Here is a 22959-nt window from a genome sequence, read left to right as displayed (position 1 = left end):
CACAATGGCACCATAAGTCAGAAATACACCAGGGGGTCACAATGGCACCATAAGTCAGAAATACACCAGGGGGTCACAATGGCACCATAAGTCAGAAATACACCAGGGGGTCACAATGGCACCATAAGTCAGAAATACACCAGGGGGTCACAATGGCACCATAAGTCAGAAATACACCAGGGGGTCACAATGGCACCATAAGTCAGAAATACACCAGGGGGTCACAATGGTACCATAAGTCAGAAATACACCAGGGGGTCACAATGGCACCATAAGTCAGAAATACACCAGGGGGTCACAATGGCACCATAAGTCAGAAATACACCAGGGGGTCACAATGGCACCATAAGTCAGAAATACACCAGGGGGTCACAATGGCACCATAAGTCAGAAATACACCAGGGGGTCACAATGGCACCATAAGTCAGAAATACACCAGGGGGTCACAATGGCACCATAAGTCAGAAATACACCAGGGGGTCACAATGGCACCATAAGTCAGAAATACACCAGGGGGTCACAATGGCACCATAAGTCAGAAATACACCAGGGGGTCACAATGGCACCATAAGTCAGAAATACACCAGGGGGTCACAATGGCACCATACGTCAGAAATACACCAGGGGGTCACGATGGCACCATACGTCAGAAATACACCAGGGGGTCACAATGGCACCATCAGTCAGAAATACACCAGGGGGTCACAATGGCACCATACGTCAGAAATACACCAGGGGGTCACAATGGCACCATAAGTCAGAAATACACCAGGGGTCACGATGGCACCATGCGTCAGAAATACACCTGGGGGTCACGATGGCACCATACGTCATAAATACACCAGGGGTCACAATGGCACCATAAGTCAGAAATACACCAGGGGGTCACAATGGCACCATACGTCAGAAATACACCAGGGGGTCACGATGGCACCATACGTCAGAAATACACCAGGGGGTCACGATGGCACCATAAGTCAGAAATACACCAGGGGGTCACAATGGCACCATACGTCAGAAATACACCAGGGGGTCACGATGGCCCCATACGTCAGAAATACACCAGGGGCTCACGATGGCACCATAAGTCAGAAATACACCAGGGGGTCACAATGGCACCATACGTCAGAAATACACCAGGGGTCACAATGGCACCATACGTCAGAAATACACCAGGGGGTCACAATGGCACCATACGTCAGAAATACACCAGGGGGTCACAATGGCACCATAAGTCAGAAATACACCAGGGGGTCACAATGGCACCATACGTCAGAAATACGCCAGGGGGTCACAATGGCACCATACGTCACAAATACACCAGGGGGTCACAATAGCACCATAAGTCAGAAATACGCCAGGGGGTCACAATGGCACCATACGTCAGAAATACACCAGGGGGTCACAATGGCACCTTAAGTCAGAAATACACCAGGGGGTCACAATGGCACCATACGTCAGAAACACACCAGGGGATCACAATGGCACCATACGTCAGAAATACACCAGGAGGTCACAATGGCACCATAAGTCAGAAATACACCAGTGGGTCACAATGGCACCATAAGTCAGAAATACACCAGGGGGTCACAATGGCACCATAAGTCAGAAATACACCAGGGGGTCACAATGGCACCATACGTCAGAAATACACCAGGGGGTCACGATGGCACCATAAGTCAGAAATACACCAGGGGATCACAATGGCACCATACGTCAGAAATACACCGGGGGGTCACGATGGCACCATAAGTCAGAAATACACCAGGGGGTCACAATGGCACCATACGTCACAAATACACCAGGGGGTCACAATGGCACCATAAGTCAGAAATACACCAGGGGGTCACAATGGCACCATAAGTCAGAAATACACCAGGGGGTCACAATGACACCATACGTCAGAAATACACCAGGATGTCACAATGGCACCATACGTCAGAAATACACCAGGGGGTCACAATGGCACCATAAGTCAGAAATACACCAGGGGGTCAAAATGGCACCATAAGTCAGAAATACACCAGGGGGTCACAATGGCACCATACGTCAGAAATACACCAGGATGTCACAATGGCACCATACGTCAGAAATACACCAGGGGGTCACAATGGCGCCATACGTCAGAAATACACCAGGGGGTCACAATGGCACCATAAGTCAGAAATACACCAGGGGGTCACAATGGCACCATAAGTCAGAAATACACCAGTGAGTCACAATGGCACCATAAGTCAGAAATACACCAGGGGGTCACAATGGCACCATAAGTCAGAAATACACCAGGGGGTCACAATGGCACCATAAGTCAGAAATACACCAGGGGGTCACAATGGCACCATAAGTCAGAAATACACCAGGGGGTCAGGATGGCACCATAAGTCAGAAATACACCAGGGGGTCACAATGGCACCATAAGTCACAAATACACCAGGGGGTCACAATGGCACCATAGCTCAAAATTTATCCTGATATGATTAAAAAAGTGCCAAAAATATGGATTTTTTTCTATTTAATTCCTATCCTATTTTCTAGACTCACACACTATTAATAATTATATTTTTTTTAAATATATTTATGCAAATCTCATGTAAATTTGTAAATTTCTTGTAAATATATGTAAATCTTATGTAAATATATGTACATCTCATGCATTTATATTTATGTAAATCTCATCGAAATATATTTATGTAAATCTCATCGAAATATATTTATGTAAATCTCATCGAAATATATTTATGTAAATCTAATGTAAATATATATTGTAAATTTCATGTAAATATATTATGTAAATCTCATGTAAATATAAAAGGTATTTTTTAATTTACAAAAAGTGGAGCCCATGAGGGCACATATTTCATACACAGCTTAAAGGATACGTACGATAGGGTCCAGGAGGACCAGCAACCACTACAAAGCAACAAGTTTTTAAGGTTAAAAGGCTGGGCCAAGAGCTGAACCTTAACCCCGCAAACACAACCGATTACCTCAAACTCCTTCCGATCTTCCCCATTCTTCTTTGTTCAGGACTGATGAAGCCAGTAAAGTTAACTAAGTGTTCTACGTGTGTCTAATTCATCAACTATCGACAGTAGACAGGATAGCAAAGTAGACAGCAAGGTACGGTGCCACCCCAGGTACAGTGCCACCCCAAGAACCAGCGTCACACCCAAATACAGTGTGCTACACTGCACCAATTACAGTGCCACCGCCCATAATGCCAAATTCGGCTCTTAAATAACCTGTCGTTAGATGGGTGCCGGCAGGTCGCCAACAGCAACAGCCTCGTTGAACAGGCAGTCAACAGCAGAAACAACCTGGAAGCTAGTCACAGGTATCCCTGTTGAACTACTCGATGAGGATCTAAGTAGAAAGGGGTAAAAATGTTATTATTATTATTATTATTATTATTATTATTATTATTATTATTATTATTATTGTTATTATCATTATTATTATTATTATTATTATTATTGTTATTATCATTATTATTATTATTGTTGTTGTTGTTGTTGTTGTTGTTGTTGTTTCTGTTGTTATAAAGGAGAGCTAAACTACTCTCCCTACCTTCATGTATCCCTACTCTCCCTACCTTCATGTATCCCTACTCTCCCTACCTTCATGTATCCCTACTCTCCCTGCCTTCATGTATCCCTACTCTCCCTACCTTCATGTATCCCTACCTTCATGTTTCCCTACTCTCCCTACCTTCATGTATCCCTGCCTTCATGTTTCCCTACTCTCCCTACCTTCATGTATCCCTACTCTCCCTACCTTCATGTTTCCCTACTCTCCCTACCTTCATGTTTCCCTACTCTCCCTACCGTCATGTATCTCTACTCTCCCTACCTTCATGTTTCCCTACTCTCCCTACCTTCATGTTTCCCTACTCTCCCTACCGTCATGTATCTCTACTCTCCCTACCTTCATGTTTCCCTACTCTCCCTACCTTCATGTTTCCCTACTCTCCCTACCGTCATGTATCTCTACTCTCCCTACCTTCATGTTTCCCTGCTCTCCCTACCTTCATGTATCCCTACTCTCCCTACCTTCTTATTTCCCTACTCTCCCTACCTTCATGTATCCCTACTCTCCCTACCTTCATGTTTGCCTACTCTCCCTACCTTCATGTATCCCTACTCTCCCTACCTTCATTTTTCCCTACTCTCCCTACCTTCATGTTTCCCTACTCTCCCTACCTTCATGTATCCCTACTCTCCCTACCTTCATGTATCCCTACTCTCCCTACCTTCATGCTTCCCTACTCTCCCTACCTTCATGTATCTCTACTCTCCCTACCTTCATGTTTCCCTACTCTCCCTACCTTCATGTTTCCCTACTATCCCTACCTTCATGTTTCCCTACTCTCCCTGCCTTCATGTATCCCTACTCTCCCTACCTACATGTTTCCCTACTCTCCCTACCTTCATGTTTCCCTACTCTCCCTGCCTTCATGTATCCCTACTCTCCCTACCTACATGTTTCCCTACTCTCCCTACCTTCATGTTTCCCTACTCTCCCTACGTATATGTTTCCCTACTCTCCCTACCTTCATGTTTCCCTACTCTCCCTACGTATATGTTTCCCTACTCTCCCTACCTTCATGTTTCCCTACTCTCCCTACGTATATGTTTCCCTGCTCCCTGTCACTTACCTGTTCACCTACTGCATGTCCCTAACTACTTTCGGTAGACGGGAGATGACGGTAAGTGCTGACTTCAACAAATTCCAGGTCCCGTCACTCATTTCATCTGCGGGAGATGTCACATGTTAGTGTCTTATGATGTCACATGTAAGACTCTTAGAATGATGTCACATGTAAGACTCTTAGGATGTCACGTGTAAAACTTTTAGGATGATGTCATATGTAAGACTTTTAGGATGATGTCACATGTAAGACTTTTAGGATGATATCACATGCAGTACTCTTAGGATGTCACATGTAAGTCGTTTAGGGTACGGTTTATCGCAACATTTCTTCAGTAAACAACAACGGATTTTTCTTATACACAAACATAAGTTTTAACACTCACGGGCGGAAGCTGGATCAGAGGCTGTAAAGAAGAAATTTTCCTCCATAGGAAGACCTGGAAGATGCCCTTTGGCCACGGCCCGCACCGTCAGGTGGTACGTGATCCCTGGGGTGAGGTCCACCAGGGTGCTCTCTGTGTAGTGGGTACCACTTCTGTTTATCTGTGGTGTGGCGCTCACAGTCCTTCTTTCCACCTCACTACTGCCTTCCTGTATCAAGTTATTATTATTATCATTATTATTATTATTATTATTATTATTATTATTATTAGTAGTAGTAGTAGTAGTAGTAGTAGTAGTAGTAGTAGTAGTAGTAGTAGTAGTAATAGTAGTAGTTGCATACTGTACATCTGATTTCACTGGACTCGCCTGAACTCTCTACAGGAACTCACTTGATTGTAGGAGACGAAGTAGTAATCTACAGGCGCTAGGCTCTCTACCTCCCAAGTGATGTTGTAGAGGCCATAGGTGGATGTAGGGGAGGCCTCCAGCACCTGGACGGGGCCAGGGGTGGCCTCTACGGTGATGGTGGCACTGTCTTCCCCTGCCTCGTTGTGAGCCCGGCACTTATAGTCCCCTAGAGCTGAAGGTGTCATGTTTTCCAGCTGTGAGTGAGGGTAAGACTATGAATTTATTGCCCTTCTAACACCATCGCGATACAACACCATCACAACACCAGCATAAGCTACGATAATGAATGTATTAAGTGTGTATTGTGTATCGACTGTATGATGCGAATCAATACTTATTATTCTATTCTGCATGTCATGACAGTAAGAGAGACCTTGACTGAGCTGGAGTTCCGCAAGTCCTTCCTTTACGGTTTTTTGTCGCTTCTGATTATCCAACCGTGGTGGGTTCCAAGCCCCGGATTCTCCCGCGCTTGTCTAAATCATTCGTCCTTTTCTGCTATTACTTCTCTGCTCGGCTTCACGTGAGGTACTGCCGACAGTTCATGTAAAATAAGCGAACGTTACACCACAATATTTCTTGGAACGATATTTTGCTCAGTGGAGAGTCTGATAAAAGTCTATAGAGTGAAATGTTGTCTCGATAAAAACCTGTTTTTAGCAACTTATTTCTTATATTTATTTGTTTACCTGTTTGCCCTCGCCTTCCTATTAGTTCCTGCTACCTTGTTTGTGCTCCTATATTTGTTAGGTTCGTTGTGTTTAAGCGTTACCTAATTTTCTCCCTCTGGAACGCTCTAATACTTTCCTCACTATAACCTTTACGCTATCATTGTTTAAAATATATTTCCCAGTGTTCTCTGTAAAAGTTCCCTTGTGTTTCTGCTGAACACCCAAAACACTTCGGAGGGGCAGATGATGATGCTGTAGGAGACTCCGACGGAGAACAAATAGTGATCCCCTACGCATTTCTTCTGTGGGCATAAGGGGCCCACAGAAGAAATGTTTAGAGAGCCCTGATAAAGCTCTACACAGAGTGAAACATGGCTTGATAAAGCTCTACACTGAGTGAAACATGGCTTGATAAAGCTCTACACAGAGTGGAACATGGCTTGATAAAGCTCTACATAGAGTGAAACATGGTTTGATAAAGCTCTACACAGAATGAAACATGGCTTGATAAAGCTCTACACAGAATGAAACATGGCTTGATAAAGCTCTACACAGAGTGAAACATGGCTTGATGAAGCTCTACACAGAGTGAAACATGGCTTGATAAAGCTCTACACAGAGTGAAACATGGCTTGATAAAGCTCTACACAGAGTGAAACATGGCTTGATAAAGCTCTACACAGAGTGAAACATGGCTTGATAAAGCTCTACACAGAGTGAAACATGGCTTGATAAAGCTCTACACAGAGTGAAACATGGCTTGATAAAGCTCTACACAGAGTGAAACATGGCTTGATAAAGCTCTACAGAGTGAAACATGGCTTGATAAAGCTCTACACAGAGTGAAACATGGCTTGATAAGAACAAGTTACAGTGTTAATGATCAAGTTACAGTGATAATGAACAAGTTACAGTGGTAATGAACAAGTTACAGTGGTAATGAACAAGTTACAGTGGTAATGAACAAGTTACAGTGGTAATGAACAAGTTACAGTGGTAATGAACAAGTTACAGTGGTAATGAACAAGTTACAGTGGTAATGAACAAGCTACAGTGGTAATGAACAAGTTACAGTGGCAATGAACAAGATACAGTACAAGTGGTACTGAACAAGCTACAGTGGTAATGAACAAGTTACAGTGGTAATGAACAAGTTACAGTGGTAATGAACAAGTTACAGTGGTAATGAACAAGTTACAGTGGTAATGAACAAGTTACAGTGGTAATGAACAAGTTACAGTGGTAATGAACAAGTTACAGTGGTAATGAACAAGTTACAGTGGTAATGAACAAGTTACAGTGGTAATGAACAAGTTACAGTGGTAATGAACAAGTTACAGTGGTAATGAACAAGTTACAGTGGTAATGAACAAGTTACAGTGGTAATGAACAAGTTACAGTGGTAATGAACAAGTTACAGTGGTAATGAACAAGTTACAGTGGTAATGAACAAGTTACAGTGGTAATGAACAAGTTACAGTGGTAATGAACAAGTTACAGTGGTAATGAACAAGTTACAGTGGTAATGAACAAGTTACAGTGGTAATGAACAAGTTACAGTGGTAATGAACAAGTTACAGTGGTAATGAACAAGTTACAGTGGTAATGAACAAGTTACAGTGGTAATGAACAAGTTACAGTGGTAATGAACAAGTTACAGTGGTAATGAACAAGTTACAGTGGTAATGAACAAGTTACAGTGGTAATGAACAAGTTACAGTGGTAATGAACAAGTTACAGTGGTAATGAACAAGTAATGAACAAGTTACAGTGGTAATGAACAAGTTACAGTGGTAATGAACAAGTTACAGTGGTAATGAACAAGTTACAGTGGTAATGAACAAGTTACAGTGGTAATGAACAAGTTACAGTGGTAATGAACAAGTTACAGTGGTAATGAACAAGTTACAGTGGTAATGAACAAGTTACAGTGGTAATGAACAAGTTACAGTGGTAATGAACAAGTTACAGTGGTAATGAACAAGTTACAGTGGTAATGAACAAGTTACAGTGGTAATGAACAAGTTACAGTGGTAATGAACAAGTTACAGTGGTAATGAACAAGTTACAGTGGTAATGAACAAGTTACAGTGGTAATGAACAAGTTACAGTGGTAATGAACAAGTTACAGTGGTAATGAACAAGTTACAGTGGTAATGAACAAGTTACAGTGGTAATGAACAAGTTACAGTGGTAATGAACAAGTTACAGTGGTAATGAACAAGTTACAGTGGTAATGAACAAGTTACAGTGGTAATGAACAAGTTACAGTGGTAATGAACAAGTTACAGTGGTACAAGTGTGGTAATGAACAAGTTACAGTGGTAATGAACAAGTTACAGTGGTAATGAACAAGTTACAGTGGTAATGAACAAGTTACAGTGGTAATGAACAAGTTACAGTGGTAATGAACAAGTTACAGTGGTAATGAACAAGTTACAGTGGTAATGAACAAGTTACAGTGGTAATGAACAAGTTACAGTGGTAATGAACAAGTTACAGTGGTAATGAACAAGTTACAGTGGTAATGAACAAGTTACAGTGGTAATGAACAAGTTACAGTGGTAATGAACAAGTTACAGTGGTAATGAACAAGTTACAGTGGTAATGAACAAGTTACAGTGGTAATGAACAAGTTACAGTGGTAATGAACAAGCTACAGTGGTAATGAGTTACAGTGGTAATGAACAAGTTAATATCTATCCTGTGGATGGTAGTGGCTAGTTTATTGTGCACCTCATATCCATCCTGTGGAGGGTAGTGGCTAGTTTACTGTGTACCCCATATTCGTCCTGTGGATGGTAGCACAAGAGAATTTGAGTACACAATAGGCCTAGGAACTAGGCCGCTAAAGGGTTAACAGGAGTACATCTGGATTTATACCTACAATTCACTAATCTGTTACAAACAAATTAAAGAAATTAGCTTAATATATCAGATATTTTATTTTCATTGATAAGATATCTTAACATATCACATAAGTTATTATACTGTCTATCTCCACATTCCCCAATAAGTGGCAAATGCTAGTGATAACTACGAACAGTATCTCCGCTTCCCCTACATCTTACAAGCCCAGCCTCCTCTACCTTCCAGCATTATTTAATATCAAATTAACCAAAGTTCACCTTTACATACCAATATAATATTAAATGTATTATCAGTAATATTAATGTACTTTCAGAAATATTAATATATTACCAGTAATATTAAATGTAGGCATAATACATGGTTAAATATCACCTTCGGTAATTTCAACTCTACCTAAAGAAGCATCCGTCACTCTTCCTATTCACATGAAACCTTTTGTAATTGCTACACACCAGCGTTGTAAATTTGAAGCCGATCGGATGAGACGTTTCCAAGTTATAAACGAAAGTTTTGCAGAAGGAAACACGAGACAACAGGCATCTAAATAATTCATCTCTTCTGAAGGTTAGGTTTTTGTTCAGGAAACATGACAAGTGTTTCCTAACGCGGGTCTTAGTCACATGATGACCCTCAGCTGGAGCTTCTGGTCATCTGACCGAGGCCTTCCACTGGCTTACCCATCCACCCTTTTAAAAATTATGTTTATGATTATAACCCTTGAGTAATTCTTCTAAAGCCAAGAGGAAGTTAAAGTTACAAAATGGCATTTTATACCATTTATACCATTATACCATTTATGCCATTATACCATTTATGCCATTATACCATTTATACCATTATACCATTTATGCCATTATACCATTTATGCCATTATACCATTTATACCATTATACCATTTATGCCATTATACCATTTATACCATTATACCATTTATGCCATTATACCATTTATACCATTATACCATTTATGCCATTATACCATTTATACCATTATACCATTTATGCCATTATACCATTTATACCATTGTACCATTTATACCATTATACCATTTATGCCATTATACCATTTATACCATTATACCATTTATACCATTATACCATTTATGCCATTATACCATTTATACCATTATACCATTTATACCATTATACCATTTATACCATTATACCATTATACCATTTATGTCATTATACCATTTATACCATTATACCATTTATGCCATTATACCATTTATACCATTATACCATTTATGCCATTATACCATTTATATCATTATACCATTTATACCATTATACCATTTATGCCATTATACCATTTATACCATTATACCTTTTATACCATTATACCATTTATACCATTATACCATTTATACCATTATACCATTATACCATTATACCATTTATACCATTATACCATTTATGCCATTATACCATTTATACCATTATACCATTTATGCCATTATACCATTTATGCCATTATACCATTTATGCCATTATACCATTTATACCATTATACCATTTATACCATTATACCATTTATGCCATTATACCATTTATACCATTATACCATTTATACCATTATACCATTTATACCATTATACCATTTATACCATTATACCATTATACCATTATACCATTTATACCATTATACCATTTATGCCATTATACCATTTATACCATTATACCATTTATGCCATTATACTATTTATGCCATTATACCATTTATGCCATTATACCATTTATACCATTATACCATTTATACCATTATACCATTTATTACTATTATACCATTTATACCATTATATCATTTATACCATTATACCATTTATGCCATTATACGACTTATTGCATTATAGCAATACCATTATACCATTTAGACCATTATACCATTTATACCATTGTGCCATTTGTGCCATTATGCTACTTATACCATTATACCATTTATACCATTATACCTTTTATATCATTATGCCATTTATACCATTATACCATTTATACCATTATGTCATTTGTACCATTATAGCATTATACCATTTATACCATTATACCATTTATGCCATTATACCATTTATACCATTATGTCATTATAGCATTTGTACCATTATAGCATTATAGCATTTATACCATTATATCATTTATACCAATGTACAATTTATGCCATTATACCATTTATACAATTATGCCATTTGTACCATTATACCATTGTCAACAAAATGACAAAAGCTTTGAAAGCTTGAGGACAGGAACAGTTGTTTTCCTACATTGTACCAATGGAACCTCTGATGCAAGAGACCATCTATTTACACCGAAGCTTGTGTGGTTCTGAGTGACGTAAATCAACGTACAAGAACCATCAAGTGTCTCAGCAAACGACAAGAATAATGTTTGGAGTGATGTTCCCTGTAATTCTACTGCCTCGTCTGTGAGCACTACCATCAAGTTTGATGGGTCAAACACCGACTCAAGGCTGAGGGACTGATTACTCAAGTTTGATGGGTCAAGCACCGATTCAAGGCTGAGGGACTGATTACTCAAGTTTGATGGGTCAAACACCGACTCAAGGCTGAGGGACTGATTACTCAAGTTTGATGGGTCAAACATCGACTCAAGGCTGAGGGACTGATTACTCAAGTTTGATGGATCAAACACCGATTCAAGGCTGAGGGACTGATTACTCAAGTTTGATGGATCAAGCACCGACTCAAGGCTGAGGGACTGATTACTCAAGTTTGATGGATCAAACAGCAACTCAAGGCTGAGGGACTGATTACTCAAGTTTGATGGATCAAACAGCAACTCAAGGCTGAGGGACTGATTACTCAAGTTTGATGGATCAAACACCGACTCAAGGCTGTGGGACTGATTACCTTAAACTACTACCCCTCCTCCTCATGTTTCACCTTTCTCTGCATTGGACTGAAGAAACCACTGCGTGACGAAACGTTTCCAGATTAAGAATTCCCAAATCTTACACAAGTTCCCTGATTTGTTTACACCCGTGTTACTACGATTTGTTTACACCCGCGTTATTACGATTTATTTACACCCGTGTTATTACGATTTTGTGAATTAGGATTGCAGTTTACGTTGCACGTTGACATGACTTGCGTCAATGCACCTGCAAGCCTTCCCAGATTTCCTATATTGCAATGACAGAAATACAAAAATTTAACTGGTACAAATATCTTTTTTCTGGATCAAATGAACTAGCACCTCCCATTAAGGTCCAATTATTAGACTAATTATCCCTCACAAGATAATATTGATGGGTTTATCTAAGTTTACAGGGGGTGAGGGGTATTAAACAGTGTGGGGTATTACGTTTAAGGGGGTGTTAATGAGGGTATTACTTGGAGGTAGTAATGAGGGTATTACCTGGCGGTAGTAATGAGGGTATTACCTGGAGGTAGTAATGAGGGTATTACCTGGAGGTAGTAATGAGGGTATTAACTGGAGGTAGTAATGAGGGTATTACCTGGAGGTAGTAATGAGGGTATTACCTGGAGGTAGTAATGAGGGTATTACCTGGAGGTAGTAATGAGGGTATTACCTGGCGGTAGTAATGAGGGTATTACCTGGAGGTAGTAATGAGGGTATTACCTGGAGGTAGTAATGAGGGTATTAACTGGAGGTAGTAATGAGGGTATTACCTGGAGGTAGTAATGAGGGTATTACCTGGAGGTAGTAATGAGGGTATTACCTGGAGGTAGTAATGAGGGTATTACCTGGAGGTAGTAATGAGGGTATTACCTGGAGGTAGTAATGAGGGTATTACCTGGCGGTAGTAATGAGGGTATTACCTGGAGGTAGTAATGAGGGTATTACCTGGAGGTAGTAATGAGGGTATTAACTGGAGGTAGTAATGAGGGTATTACCTGGAGGTAGTAATGAGGGTATTACCTGGAGGTAGTAATGAGGGTATTACCTGGAGGTAGTAATGAGGGTATTACCTGGAGGTAGTAATGAGGGTATTACCTGGAGGTAGTAATGAGGGTATTACCTGGCGGTAGTAATGAGGGTATTACCTGGAGGTAGTAATGAGGGTATTACCTGGAGGTAGTAATGAGGGTATTAAATGGAGGTAGTAATGAGGGTATTACCTGGAGGTAGTAATGAGGGTATTACCTGGAGGTAGTAATGAGGGTATTACCTGGAGGTAGTAATGAGGGTATTACCTGGAGGTAGTAATGAGGGTATTACCTGGAGGTAGTAATGAGGGTATTACCTGGCGGTAGTAATGAGGGTATTACCTGGAGGTAGTAATGAGGGTATTACCTGCAGGTAGTAATGAGAGTATTACCTGGAGGTAGTAATGAGGGTATTACCTGGAGGTAAAGTAAAAGGACACAAGTGCAACTAATGTGACATTTATTGTGGCAACGTTTCGCTCTCCAGGAGCTTTATCAAGCCATTACAAACAATACATGGACACAGAGGGTATATAAAGGCTCAGAGTGAGGTGAATACTAGTGAGGTACCATTTCGATGTTCACTAGTGGTAGTAGTAGTAGTAGTAGTAGTAGTGACAAAAGTAATACAATATGGTAGAGCAATTAATTCGTACATGAGTAAAAGGATATAAAAGCTATTACTTGGGTAACATAAAAATAGGTTGGACAAATATAAACTGGAATGAGGCAGCTTGTTTCAGTGTTCACTCTCTGTGCTTTGTGTAGTATAACAGGAGAGACTATGTGATGGCAGGGTTTACTGTTTTCAGGAGGATTCTTGCTAAGACTTCGGAGATGGTGAAGCTGCCGTTGTTTTGTTTAATTGTATTCGAAACAGCGATCAGTGCTGATTCAAGGCACTTGCGTGTGCGGAAATTAGTTTCTTTTATCACTAATTGGGCGTCTCTGAATTTCATAAGATGATTGGTGGAATTTCGGTGTTGTACACAGGCGTTGTTTAAGTTGTCGTTCCTACATGCGTATATGTGTTCATTGAGGCGGGTGTCGAGGTTTCTTGCTGTTTCACCTACGTAGATCTTGTCACAGCCTCCACAGGGTATAGTGTAAACTCCTGCATTGACTGGTTCGTGGTGCTTGGGTTTTGTCCTGGTTAGATCCTTTATTGAAGTGGTAGAAGCGATGGCGACTCTGGTGTTAGCTTGTGAAAGTACTTTTGAGACGTTTAGTGCAACCTGGCTGTTGGGAAGAATTATAACTTTGTTGGGAGCGGTGTTGATGCGTGGAGAATTGATGATCTGAAGAGCTCTTTTCTTGCAGTCTTTGATGAAAAAAGAAGGAAATTGTAACTCAGTGAATGTTTGGTGAATGTAAGTACATTCCTCGTCAAGAAACTCAGGACTACAAATTCGGTATGCTCTTAGGAAAAACCCGATGATGATGCCTCTTTTGGTCTTGGTATCTTGACTGGAATAGAAGTGTGTGAGATCATTTTTATTGGTGGGTTTCCGATAAACTTGAAATCTTAGGTTGTTGTCTACTTTGTGAATGAGGACGTCGAGGAAAGGTAGCTTGTCATTGGACTCTTCTTCTAGTGTAAACTGAATCGCTGGTTCAACTGCGTTGAGCCTTGCCTGAAGATCCCGTACATCAAAACGTTTTGGAGTTATTACGAGGACATCGTCCACGTAACGTAACCAAGTGACGCTTGAAGGGATGATGTTGGCGAAGTGTTCGGACTCTAGGTGTTCCATGTATAAGTTGGCTAGGACGGCACTTATTGGGGACCCCATTCCCATGCCGTAGGTTTGTTTGTAGAGCTTGTTATTGAAAGAAAAACAGTTGAAGTTAACACAGAGTTCAATCAAGTCAACAAAATCTCCGGGAGGTAAAGGAAGATTAAGGTCCTGGTTGACTTTACGTCGTAGAACCTCGATGGCTTTTTTGGTAGGTACTTTTGTGAAGAGGGAAGTCACATCCAAACTGCTTAGTTTCTTGTTACGGATGGAGAGGTTACGGATGCGGTTGAGAAGGTCGCCTGAGTGTTTAAGATGAGCGGGGCTGATGGTCCCCAGAAGGCAGGAAAGATGTTTGGCAAGAACTCCGGCTAGTTTGTGTGGAGCACTGCCTATTCCTGACGTGATTGGTCTGAGAGGAATATTGTGTTTATGGGTCTTGGGTAAACCATACATGTGTGCTGGTTTAGGGTTGCTTGGTAACAAGTACAGAAGTTTCTTCCCTTCTCTAGTGCGTTTGAGTATTTGTCTGGTTTTGTATAGAAAGTCTTTGGTGAGCGTCTCCCACTGTTGAGTGCTGATGGGTTCGTATGTAGATTGATCATTCAAAAGGTCCATCATTTTAGTGTTGTAGTCACTGGTGTTGAGTATGACGACTCCACCTCCTTTGTCGGCGGTGGTGACGATAATGTTGGGGTCCTTAAGGGCAGTGATGTATCTTCTAGGAAGATTAGAAGAAGAAGGTTCACATAAAGCTGCAGTGAGAAGGCGTCATACTCAACACCAGTGACTACAACACTAAAATGATGGACCTTTTGAATGATCAATCTACATACGAACCCATCAGCACTCAACAGTGGGAGACGCTCACCAAAGACTTTCTATACAAAACCAGACAAATACTCAAACGCACTAGAGAAGGGAAGAAACTTCTGTACTTGTTACCAAGCAACCCTAAACCAGCACACATGTATGGTTTACCCAAGACCCATAAACACAATATTCCTCTCAGACCAATCACGTCAGGAATAGGCAGTGCTCCACACAAACTAGCCGGAGTTCTTGCCAAACATCTTTCCTGCCTTCTGGGGACCATCAGCCCCGCTCATCTTAAACACTCAGGCGACCTTCTCAACCGCATCCGTAACCTCTCCATCCGTAACAAGAAACTAAGCAGTTTGGATGTGACTTCCCTCTTCACAAAAGTACCTACCAAAAAAGCCATCGAGGTTCTACGACGTAAAGTCAACCAGGACCTTAATCTTCCTTTACCTCCCGGAGATTTTGTTGACTTGATTGAACTCTGTGTTAACTTCAACTGTTTTTCCTTCAATAACAAGCTCTACAAACAAACCTACGGCATGGGAATGGGGTCCCCAATAAGTGCCGTCCTAGCCAACTTATACATGGAACACCTAGAGTCCGAACACTTCGCCAACATCATCCCTTCAAGCGTCACTTGGTTACGTTACGTGGACGATGTCCTCGTAATAACTCCAAAACGTTTTGATGTACGGGATCTTCAGGCAAGGCTCAACGCAGTTGAACCAGCGATTCAGTTTACACTAGAAGAAGAGTCCAATGACAAGCTACCTTTCCTCGACGTCCTCATTCACAAAGTAGACAACAACCTAAGATTTCAAGTTTATCGGAAACCCACCAATAAAAATGATCTCACACACTTCTATTCCAGTCAAGATACCAAGACCAAAAGAGGCATCATCATCGGGTTTTTCCTAAGAGCATACCGAATTTGTAGTCCTGAGTTTCTTGACGAGGAATGTACTTACATTCACCAAACATTCACTGAGTTACAATTTCCTTCTTTTTTCATCAAAGACTGCAAGAAAAGAGCTCTTCAGATCATCAATTCTCCACGCATCAACACCGCTCCCAACAAAGTTATAATTCTTCCCAACAGCCAGGTTGCACTAAACGTCTCAAAAGTACTTTCACAAGCTAACACCAGAGTCGCCATCGCTTCTACCACTTCAATAAAGGATCTAACCAGGACAAAACCCAAGCACCACGAACCAGTCAATGCAGGAGTTTACACTATACCCTGTGGAGGCTGTGACAAGATCTACGTAGGTGAAACAGCAAGAAACCTCGACACCCGCCTCAATGAACACATATACGCATGTAGGAACGACAACTTAAACAACGCCTGTGTACAACACCGAAATTCCACCAATCATCTTATGAAATTCAGAGACGCCCAATTAGTGATAAAAGAAACTAATTTCCGCACACGCAAGTGCCTTGAATCAGCACTGATCGCTGTTTCGAATACAATTAAACAAAACAACGGCAGCTTCACCATCTCCGAAGTCTTAGCAAGAATCCTCCTGAAAACAGTAAACCCTGCCATCACATAGTCTCTCCTGTTATACTACACAAAGCACAGAGAGTGAACACTGAAACAAGCTGCCTCATTCCAGTTTATATTTGTCCAACCTATTTTTATGTTACCCAAGTAATAGCTTTTATATCCTTTTACTCATGTACGAATTAATTGCTCTACCATATTGTATTACTTTTGTCACTACCACTACTACTACTACTACTACTACACTAGTGAACATCGAAATGGTACCTCACTAGTATTCACCTCACTCTGAGCCTTTATATACCCTCTGTGTCCATGTATTGTTTGTAATGGCTTGATAAAGCTCCTGGAGAGCGAAACGTTGCCACAATAAATGTCACATTAGTTGCACTTGTGTCCTTTTACTTTACATATTGTCGGTAATTCCAGCTAGCCACAATAATATACCTAGTTGGATGAATCTTATTGTGGCTAGCTGGTCCAGTGGCTAACGCGACGGTCTGGAGTTTTGACACTCTCTGAACGCGAGTTCTATCCCCGTCCGTGGTAAGGTTTGTTTGCAATCGTGTCATTACGATTTCGTGAGTCGAGTTCAGTAACAATTTCTGGTCTCTCTTTTTGGCCATTTTTACAATTGGTTTTTATTTTTTCCTTGCATGAACTGTGGAATTGTGTACTATAAATTACCTATTTAATTAGTATGATCTCTTGTTAAACCTATTTTCTTCGTTTATTTTCTAATTAGATTCATTTCGTGACTTACCTATCTAGTGGAAGGTCAAGATAAGGGTGACTAACTTACCTAATGGAGGTTTTAGATAAGGGTGACTAACCTACCTAATGGAGGTTTTAGATAAGGGTGACTAACCTACCTAATAGAGGTTTTAGATAAGGGTGACTAACCTACCTAATGGAGGTTTTAGATAAGGGTGACTAACCTACCTAATGGAGGTTTTAGATAAGGGTGACTAACCTACCTAATGGAGGTTTTAGATAAGGGTGACTAACCTACCTAATGGAGATTTTAGATAAGGGTGACTAACTTACCTAATGGAGATTTTAGATAAGGGTGACTAACTTACCTAATGGAGATTTTAGATAAGGGTGACTAACTTACCTAATGGAGATTTTAGATAAGGGTGACTAACCTACCTAATGGAGGTTTAAGACGAGGGTGACTGACCTTGGGCTTGGGATGACCTTTGATCTGGCAGGTCAGCAGGGCTCTCCGCTCCTCACTGGCTACTACCACCTTGCTGACCTCAGCCTCCACCCACACATCTGCTGACACCAGGACGAGTGATGAGAGGTGAGGTTGGTGGTGGTAGTAGTGGTGGTGGTAGTGACGGTGGTAGTGGTAGTGGTGGTAGTAATGTGTGTGTGTGTGTGTGTGTGTGTGTGTGTGTGTGTGTGTGTGTGTGTGTGTGTGTGTGTGTGTGTGTGTGTGTGTGTGTGTGTGTGTGTGTGTGTGTGTGTGTGTGTGTGTGTGTTTTATGAATCATCTCAGACATCATCATTACGCTGCTGCCTAATAATTAATGGCCAACATACTGCAAGAATTGTGCATCTTTAGAACTGTCAGTAAGCCTAAATTAACTTAGAAGTTCTTTGTAAGAAAAAGTTACACTAAAACCTTAGCTAACTCCTGCGCTGAATAACTCACATGGATTCAGTATATTGCGAAACAACAATGGAGTACTTACACTTGACCTGGAGGTAAAAGGCTCGCTCCTGGGGATCCAGGACACCATTAGAAGCAGAGCAGAAGTAGTAGCCAGCGTCTTCCCTTCTGATGTTGACCAGGTGCAGCGTCGGGCCCTCACTCAGCACCTGTTCCTCGTTCTGCACACACAGACACACACATGAGAGACAGGTAGAGCGTGCAACTCGATACGGCGTAAGCTGTCAGTGGCCCTATAAATCCCCATCATGAAGTCAAGCAGTGAATAATTAGACACATGCAATATGTGGGTACCTTTATTTGTAGACGTATCGCCATGCGGTGGCTTTATAAATACAATTGAGTACAGTCTTCCTATTACGTATCTCCATGAATTGAAATGATAAAGCTACAGGAGAGCGAAACGTCTACAAATAAATATACCTAGATGTTGTACATGCGTCTAATTCTTCATTTTGTCGGTACAGTATACCATTCACGTACAAGACAGGTAGTATTAACTGCACCTAGATTACGCAGCTCATTTCAGCAAAGAATGACAAAGCAGTTTAAAAAAGTTAATATTCCTCGCACCTAGCAGTCCTAAGCCTACTAACTCTTTGGTTTACCATGAACCCAGAAGCCCAACGTCTCTCTTGGAACGATCACGTCAGCAATAAGCTCGAGAACATAAGGAACACTGCAACAGGCTTACTGGTCCATACTATGCTGCTCTATATTCTAATATTGCACATGTGTCTTCACATATCTGGAGAGAGTTTATCTGGAGAGAGTTCCGGGGGTCAACGCCCCCGCGGCCCGGTCTGTGACCAGGCCTCCTTAGGTCAGTGTCCCAGGATGCGACCCACACCAGTCGACTAACACCCAGGTACCCATTTTACTGATGGGGAACATAGACAACAGGTGGAAAGAAACACGTCCAATGTTTCTACTCTGGCTGGGAATCGAACCCAGGCCCTCACCGTGTGAAGCGAGAGCGTTAACCACCAGGCCACCAGAGCACTTGTACCTTCTTCCATGGTAGACATTGGTCTGAGACACTCCCGTGAAAGGGAGCCAAAACCGGACCACCTCTTAGAAAAGGCCTGGACCGGGCAATTATACCGGCGAATCTACTACCTACCTATCTACCATTTTCTTCCACACTTCTCTGGCTGCGGGAGACATATCGACCGCATCGCCACAGTGACTTATCAAGTCACAAACATCTATTTACCCTGGTAGATATGTTTGTCTCTTGATGAAGCTCACTATGTGAACGAAACGTTGCCATTAAAGGATCGCATTTACCGGGTTATTTGTGTGCCTTTGTGTTCTGTATCGTGTTTCCAGTTGTGGAGGTGGTAAACAATGTGACTTAGGTACTCCTGGATCACGAAATGTGATTTAGGTACCCCTGGATCACAAAATGTGACTTAGGTACTCCTGGACCACAAAATATGACTTAGGTACTCCTGTATCACAAAATGTGACTTAGGTACTCCTGGATCACAAAATGTGACTTAGGTACTCCTGGATCACAAAATGTGACTTAGGTACTCCTGGATCACAACATGAGCATGGCCACCTGCTCGTCATCTCCCTTCAGGGACTTAACAGAGACCAGCCAGAACACTAGAAATCATCGCAGGTGTGTATGTCATCCCATACAACGGATACGATAAGGTATATTTGGGCAGAACGGCCAGAAATGTAGACCAGCGAGCGAGAGAGCACCAACATGATGCACCATAACACAAAAAAACACCTGGTGAAATGAAAAGACGCCAGATTGGATTTAAAAGATAAGAATTCGTGCAAGCGACTTTGGCGACTGACCTGCTCGCAGTATCGACGTGGTGGCTCAAGTCTCTGGTACTTTAAGTAAATCAGGTTTCCTTCTTAAATTAATTCAACTCCACCACACACTACACAAACATATGACTCACGTACTTTGTTGGAACTGACCCCGATGAATTCACCTGATCTCTGTCCACTTTGTTTTAAGAGTGTGTCCATATTCTGTACTGGACTGATAAAGCTTCCCATCCAAAGGGCGAAACGGCTCCTAATTAAATGTTCTATGTGGTGCCTGCGTCTCTTCACACGCAGGCACCACATAGAAAGAAATCTTAAATGTTCCTAATAAGGCTAATAGATTTCTTGTATTTATATAAAAATCTATAAATAATAAAAATCCCATGGCTACACTTCAGCGCCATCTATTTTCACGCAGATCAATTTTGGTAACCATGTTAGAGAACGAAAAAGAAAACGGGTTCTTAATCCCAAATATATAGTAAGAAATCTCATTTACGAAGATAGGCTGAGGGCACTGGATTTACACTCCTTGGAAATTTACAAAAATAAGAGGAGATATGACCGAAGTGGAAAAGAAAGGAATAAATAAGGGAGATTTAAAGTTACGTTAAAAGTGGTACGCAACGCCGACAAGTTGATGATCAAGGCGTGCAACAGTGTCTTGATTATCAAGATATCAACTCCTGAAAATAACTAACCAGGACAGAACTCATAGGAACAGATTCAAGGTGGATAAACTTAAGTTAAGAAATGATTAAGGAAAGCAGTGGTTTGGCAATAGAGTTGTAGATAAGTGGAACAACCTACCAAAGTAGTGTTATTGAGGTAAGAACTTTGTGTAGCTTTAAAACTAGGTTGGACAGGTACACGAGCAAGTTACACAGGTACAATGCACAGGTACACAAGGTACATGAGTAATGGGTGCCCGGAAAATAACTCACAGAAAATAAGTCACAATTTTGCTTAGGAAAAAAAAGTCACTGGGAAAAAAAGTCTCATTTAATAATAATAATAATAATAATAATAATAATAATAATAATAATAATAATAATAATAATAATAATAATAATAATAATAATAATAATATATAATAATAATAATAATAATAATAATAATAATAATAATAATAATAATAATAATAATAATAATAATAATAATAATAAACATACCTGACGACGCCAGAGGACGGTAGGGGCGGGGTGTCCATTAGCTTCGCAGGAGAGAGTGGTCGTTTCGCCCTCGACTACATACGCCCTCATGGTGGGCGGGTCGTACACTACCATGATGTAAGGTGATGGCTCCTCTACGACACTCTCAGCCTCTGACGAGGTCACGACTCATCAGAAAGCATTAGATATAATAACAGTTAAGTGTAGCAAGGTGGCAAATGGCTGCCGTCAACTTAAGGGGAAACGGACACCCTTAATTTGGACGGTCCTTGGACGTGATCACTTCAAATGCAGATGATTTTGAGGTGATCAAGTCCTAAGGACCGATGCGTCCTCGGTAATTGTCCTAAGTGAATGCATTCGTGTTTTTTCCCCTCGACTGTCGTACGTCCTTACACAAGTAAGACGGTAAACTTGATTGATATAAACAACGGCACGGGGAGGGGGGGATTAAACTCGCGGCAAGCGAGTCGTCAAACTCTAGGCCAGTGCGTAAGCCACTGGACCAGCTACCCACAATAAGATTCAACCAACTAGGTATATATATATATATATATATATATATATATATATATATATATATATATATATATATATATATATATATATATATATATATATATATATATGTATATATATATATATATATAGAATATATATAGTCCCACAGAAAACTGTTTACATTTCTCACTCACCTAAGACCTGGAGGGTGTGAGTGACTCTGTGTCGAGCTATACTGCAAGTGTAGCTGTCAGTGTCTTCTGGTGTCAGGTGGTGGATGACAAGGTCAGTGCCTGCAGTGCCTAGCTTGCCCTCGCGGATGATCCGTCGGTATGGCTTGGGAATAATGAACTTTCTTCTTGCCTTTTTCACCTGCATAATGGGCCTCCGGCCGGAGGCTGAGGTACCCTTCACCCAGTTCACTCGTCTGGATCCTGTGAACCAGACAAGATGGTGATCTTGTAAACCTGACTAGATGGTGATCTTGTGAACCAGACAAGATGGTGATCTTGTGAACCAGACTAGATGGTGATCTTGTGAACCAGACAAGATGGTGATCTTGTGAACCAGACTAGATGGTGATCTTGTAAACCTGACTAGATGGTGATCTTGTGAACCAGACAAGATGGTGATCTTGTGAACCAGACTAGAAGGTGATCTTGTGAACCAGACTAGATGGTGATCTTGTAAACCTGACTAGATGGTGATCTTGTAAACCAGACAAGATGGTGATCTTGTGAACCAGACTAGATGGTGATCTTGTAAACCTGACTAGATGGTGATTTTGTGAACCAGACAAGATGATGATCTTGTGAACCAGACTAGATGGTGATCTTGTAAATCTGACTAGATGGT

At 41.1% G+C, this 22959-nt stretch overlaps 1 protein-coding gene across 1 annotated transcript; it reads right to left on the bottom strand.

The window, feature by feature from the left end:
* Positions 1-782: 782 nt before the first annotated feature.
* LOC138852133 (contactin-3-like) lies at positions 783-22555 on the bottom strand. The gene is made up of 9 exons (XM_070081810.1): positions 22299-22555; positions 21604-21755; positions 18657-18795; positions 18087-18234; positions 11249-11783; positions 5424-5654; positions 5034-5241; positions 4655-4751; positions 783-3363 (listed from the first exon to the last, which is right to left on the bottom strand). The coding sequence occupies exons 1-8, from the start codon at positions 22480-22482 to the stop codon at positions 4663-4665; spliced, it is 1686 nt and encodes a 561-aa protein (XP_069937911.1). The 5' UTR covers positions 22483-22555; the 3' UTR covers positions 783-3363; positions 4655-4662.
* Positions 22556-22959: the final 404 nt, after the last annotated feature.

This window comes from Cherax quadricarinatus, unplaced genomic scaffold (genome assembly GCF_038502225.1).
Source record: "Cherax quadricarinatus isolate ZL_2023a unplaced genomic scaffold, ASM3850222v1 Contig4335, whole genome shotgun sequence".
Taxonomy (NCBI): domain Eukaryota; kingdom Metazoa; phylum Arthropoda; class Malacostraca; order Decapoda; family Parastacidae; genus Cherax; species Cherax quadricarinatus.
The sequence above is the reverse complement of the archived record's forward strand: the minus strand, read 5'-3'. Positions and strand labels throughout refer to the sequence as shown.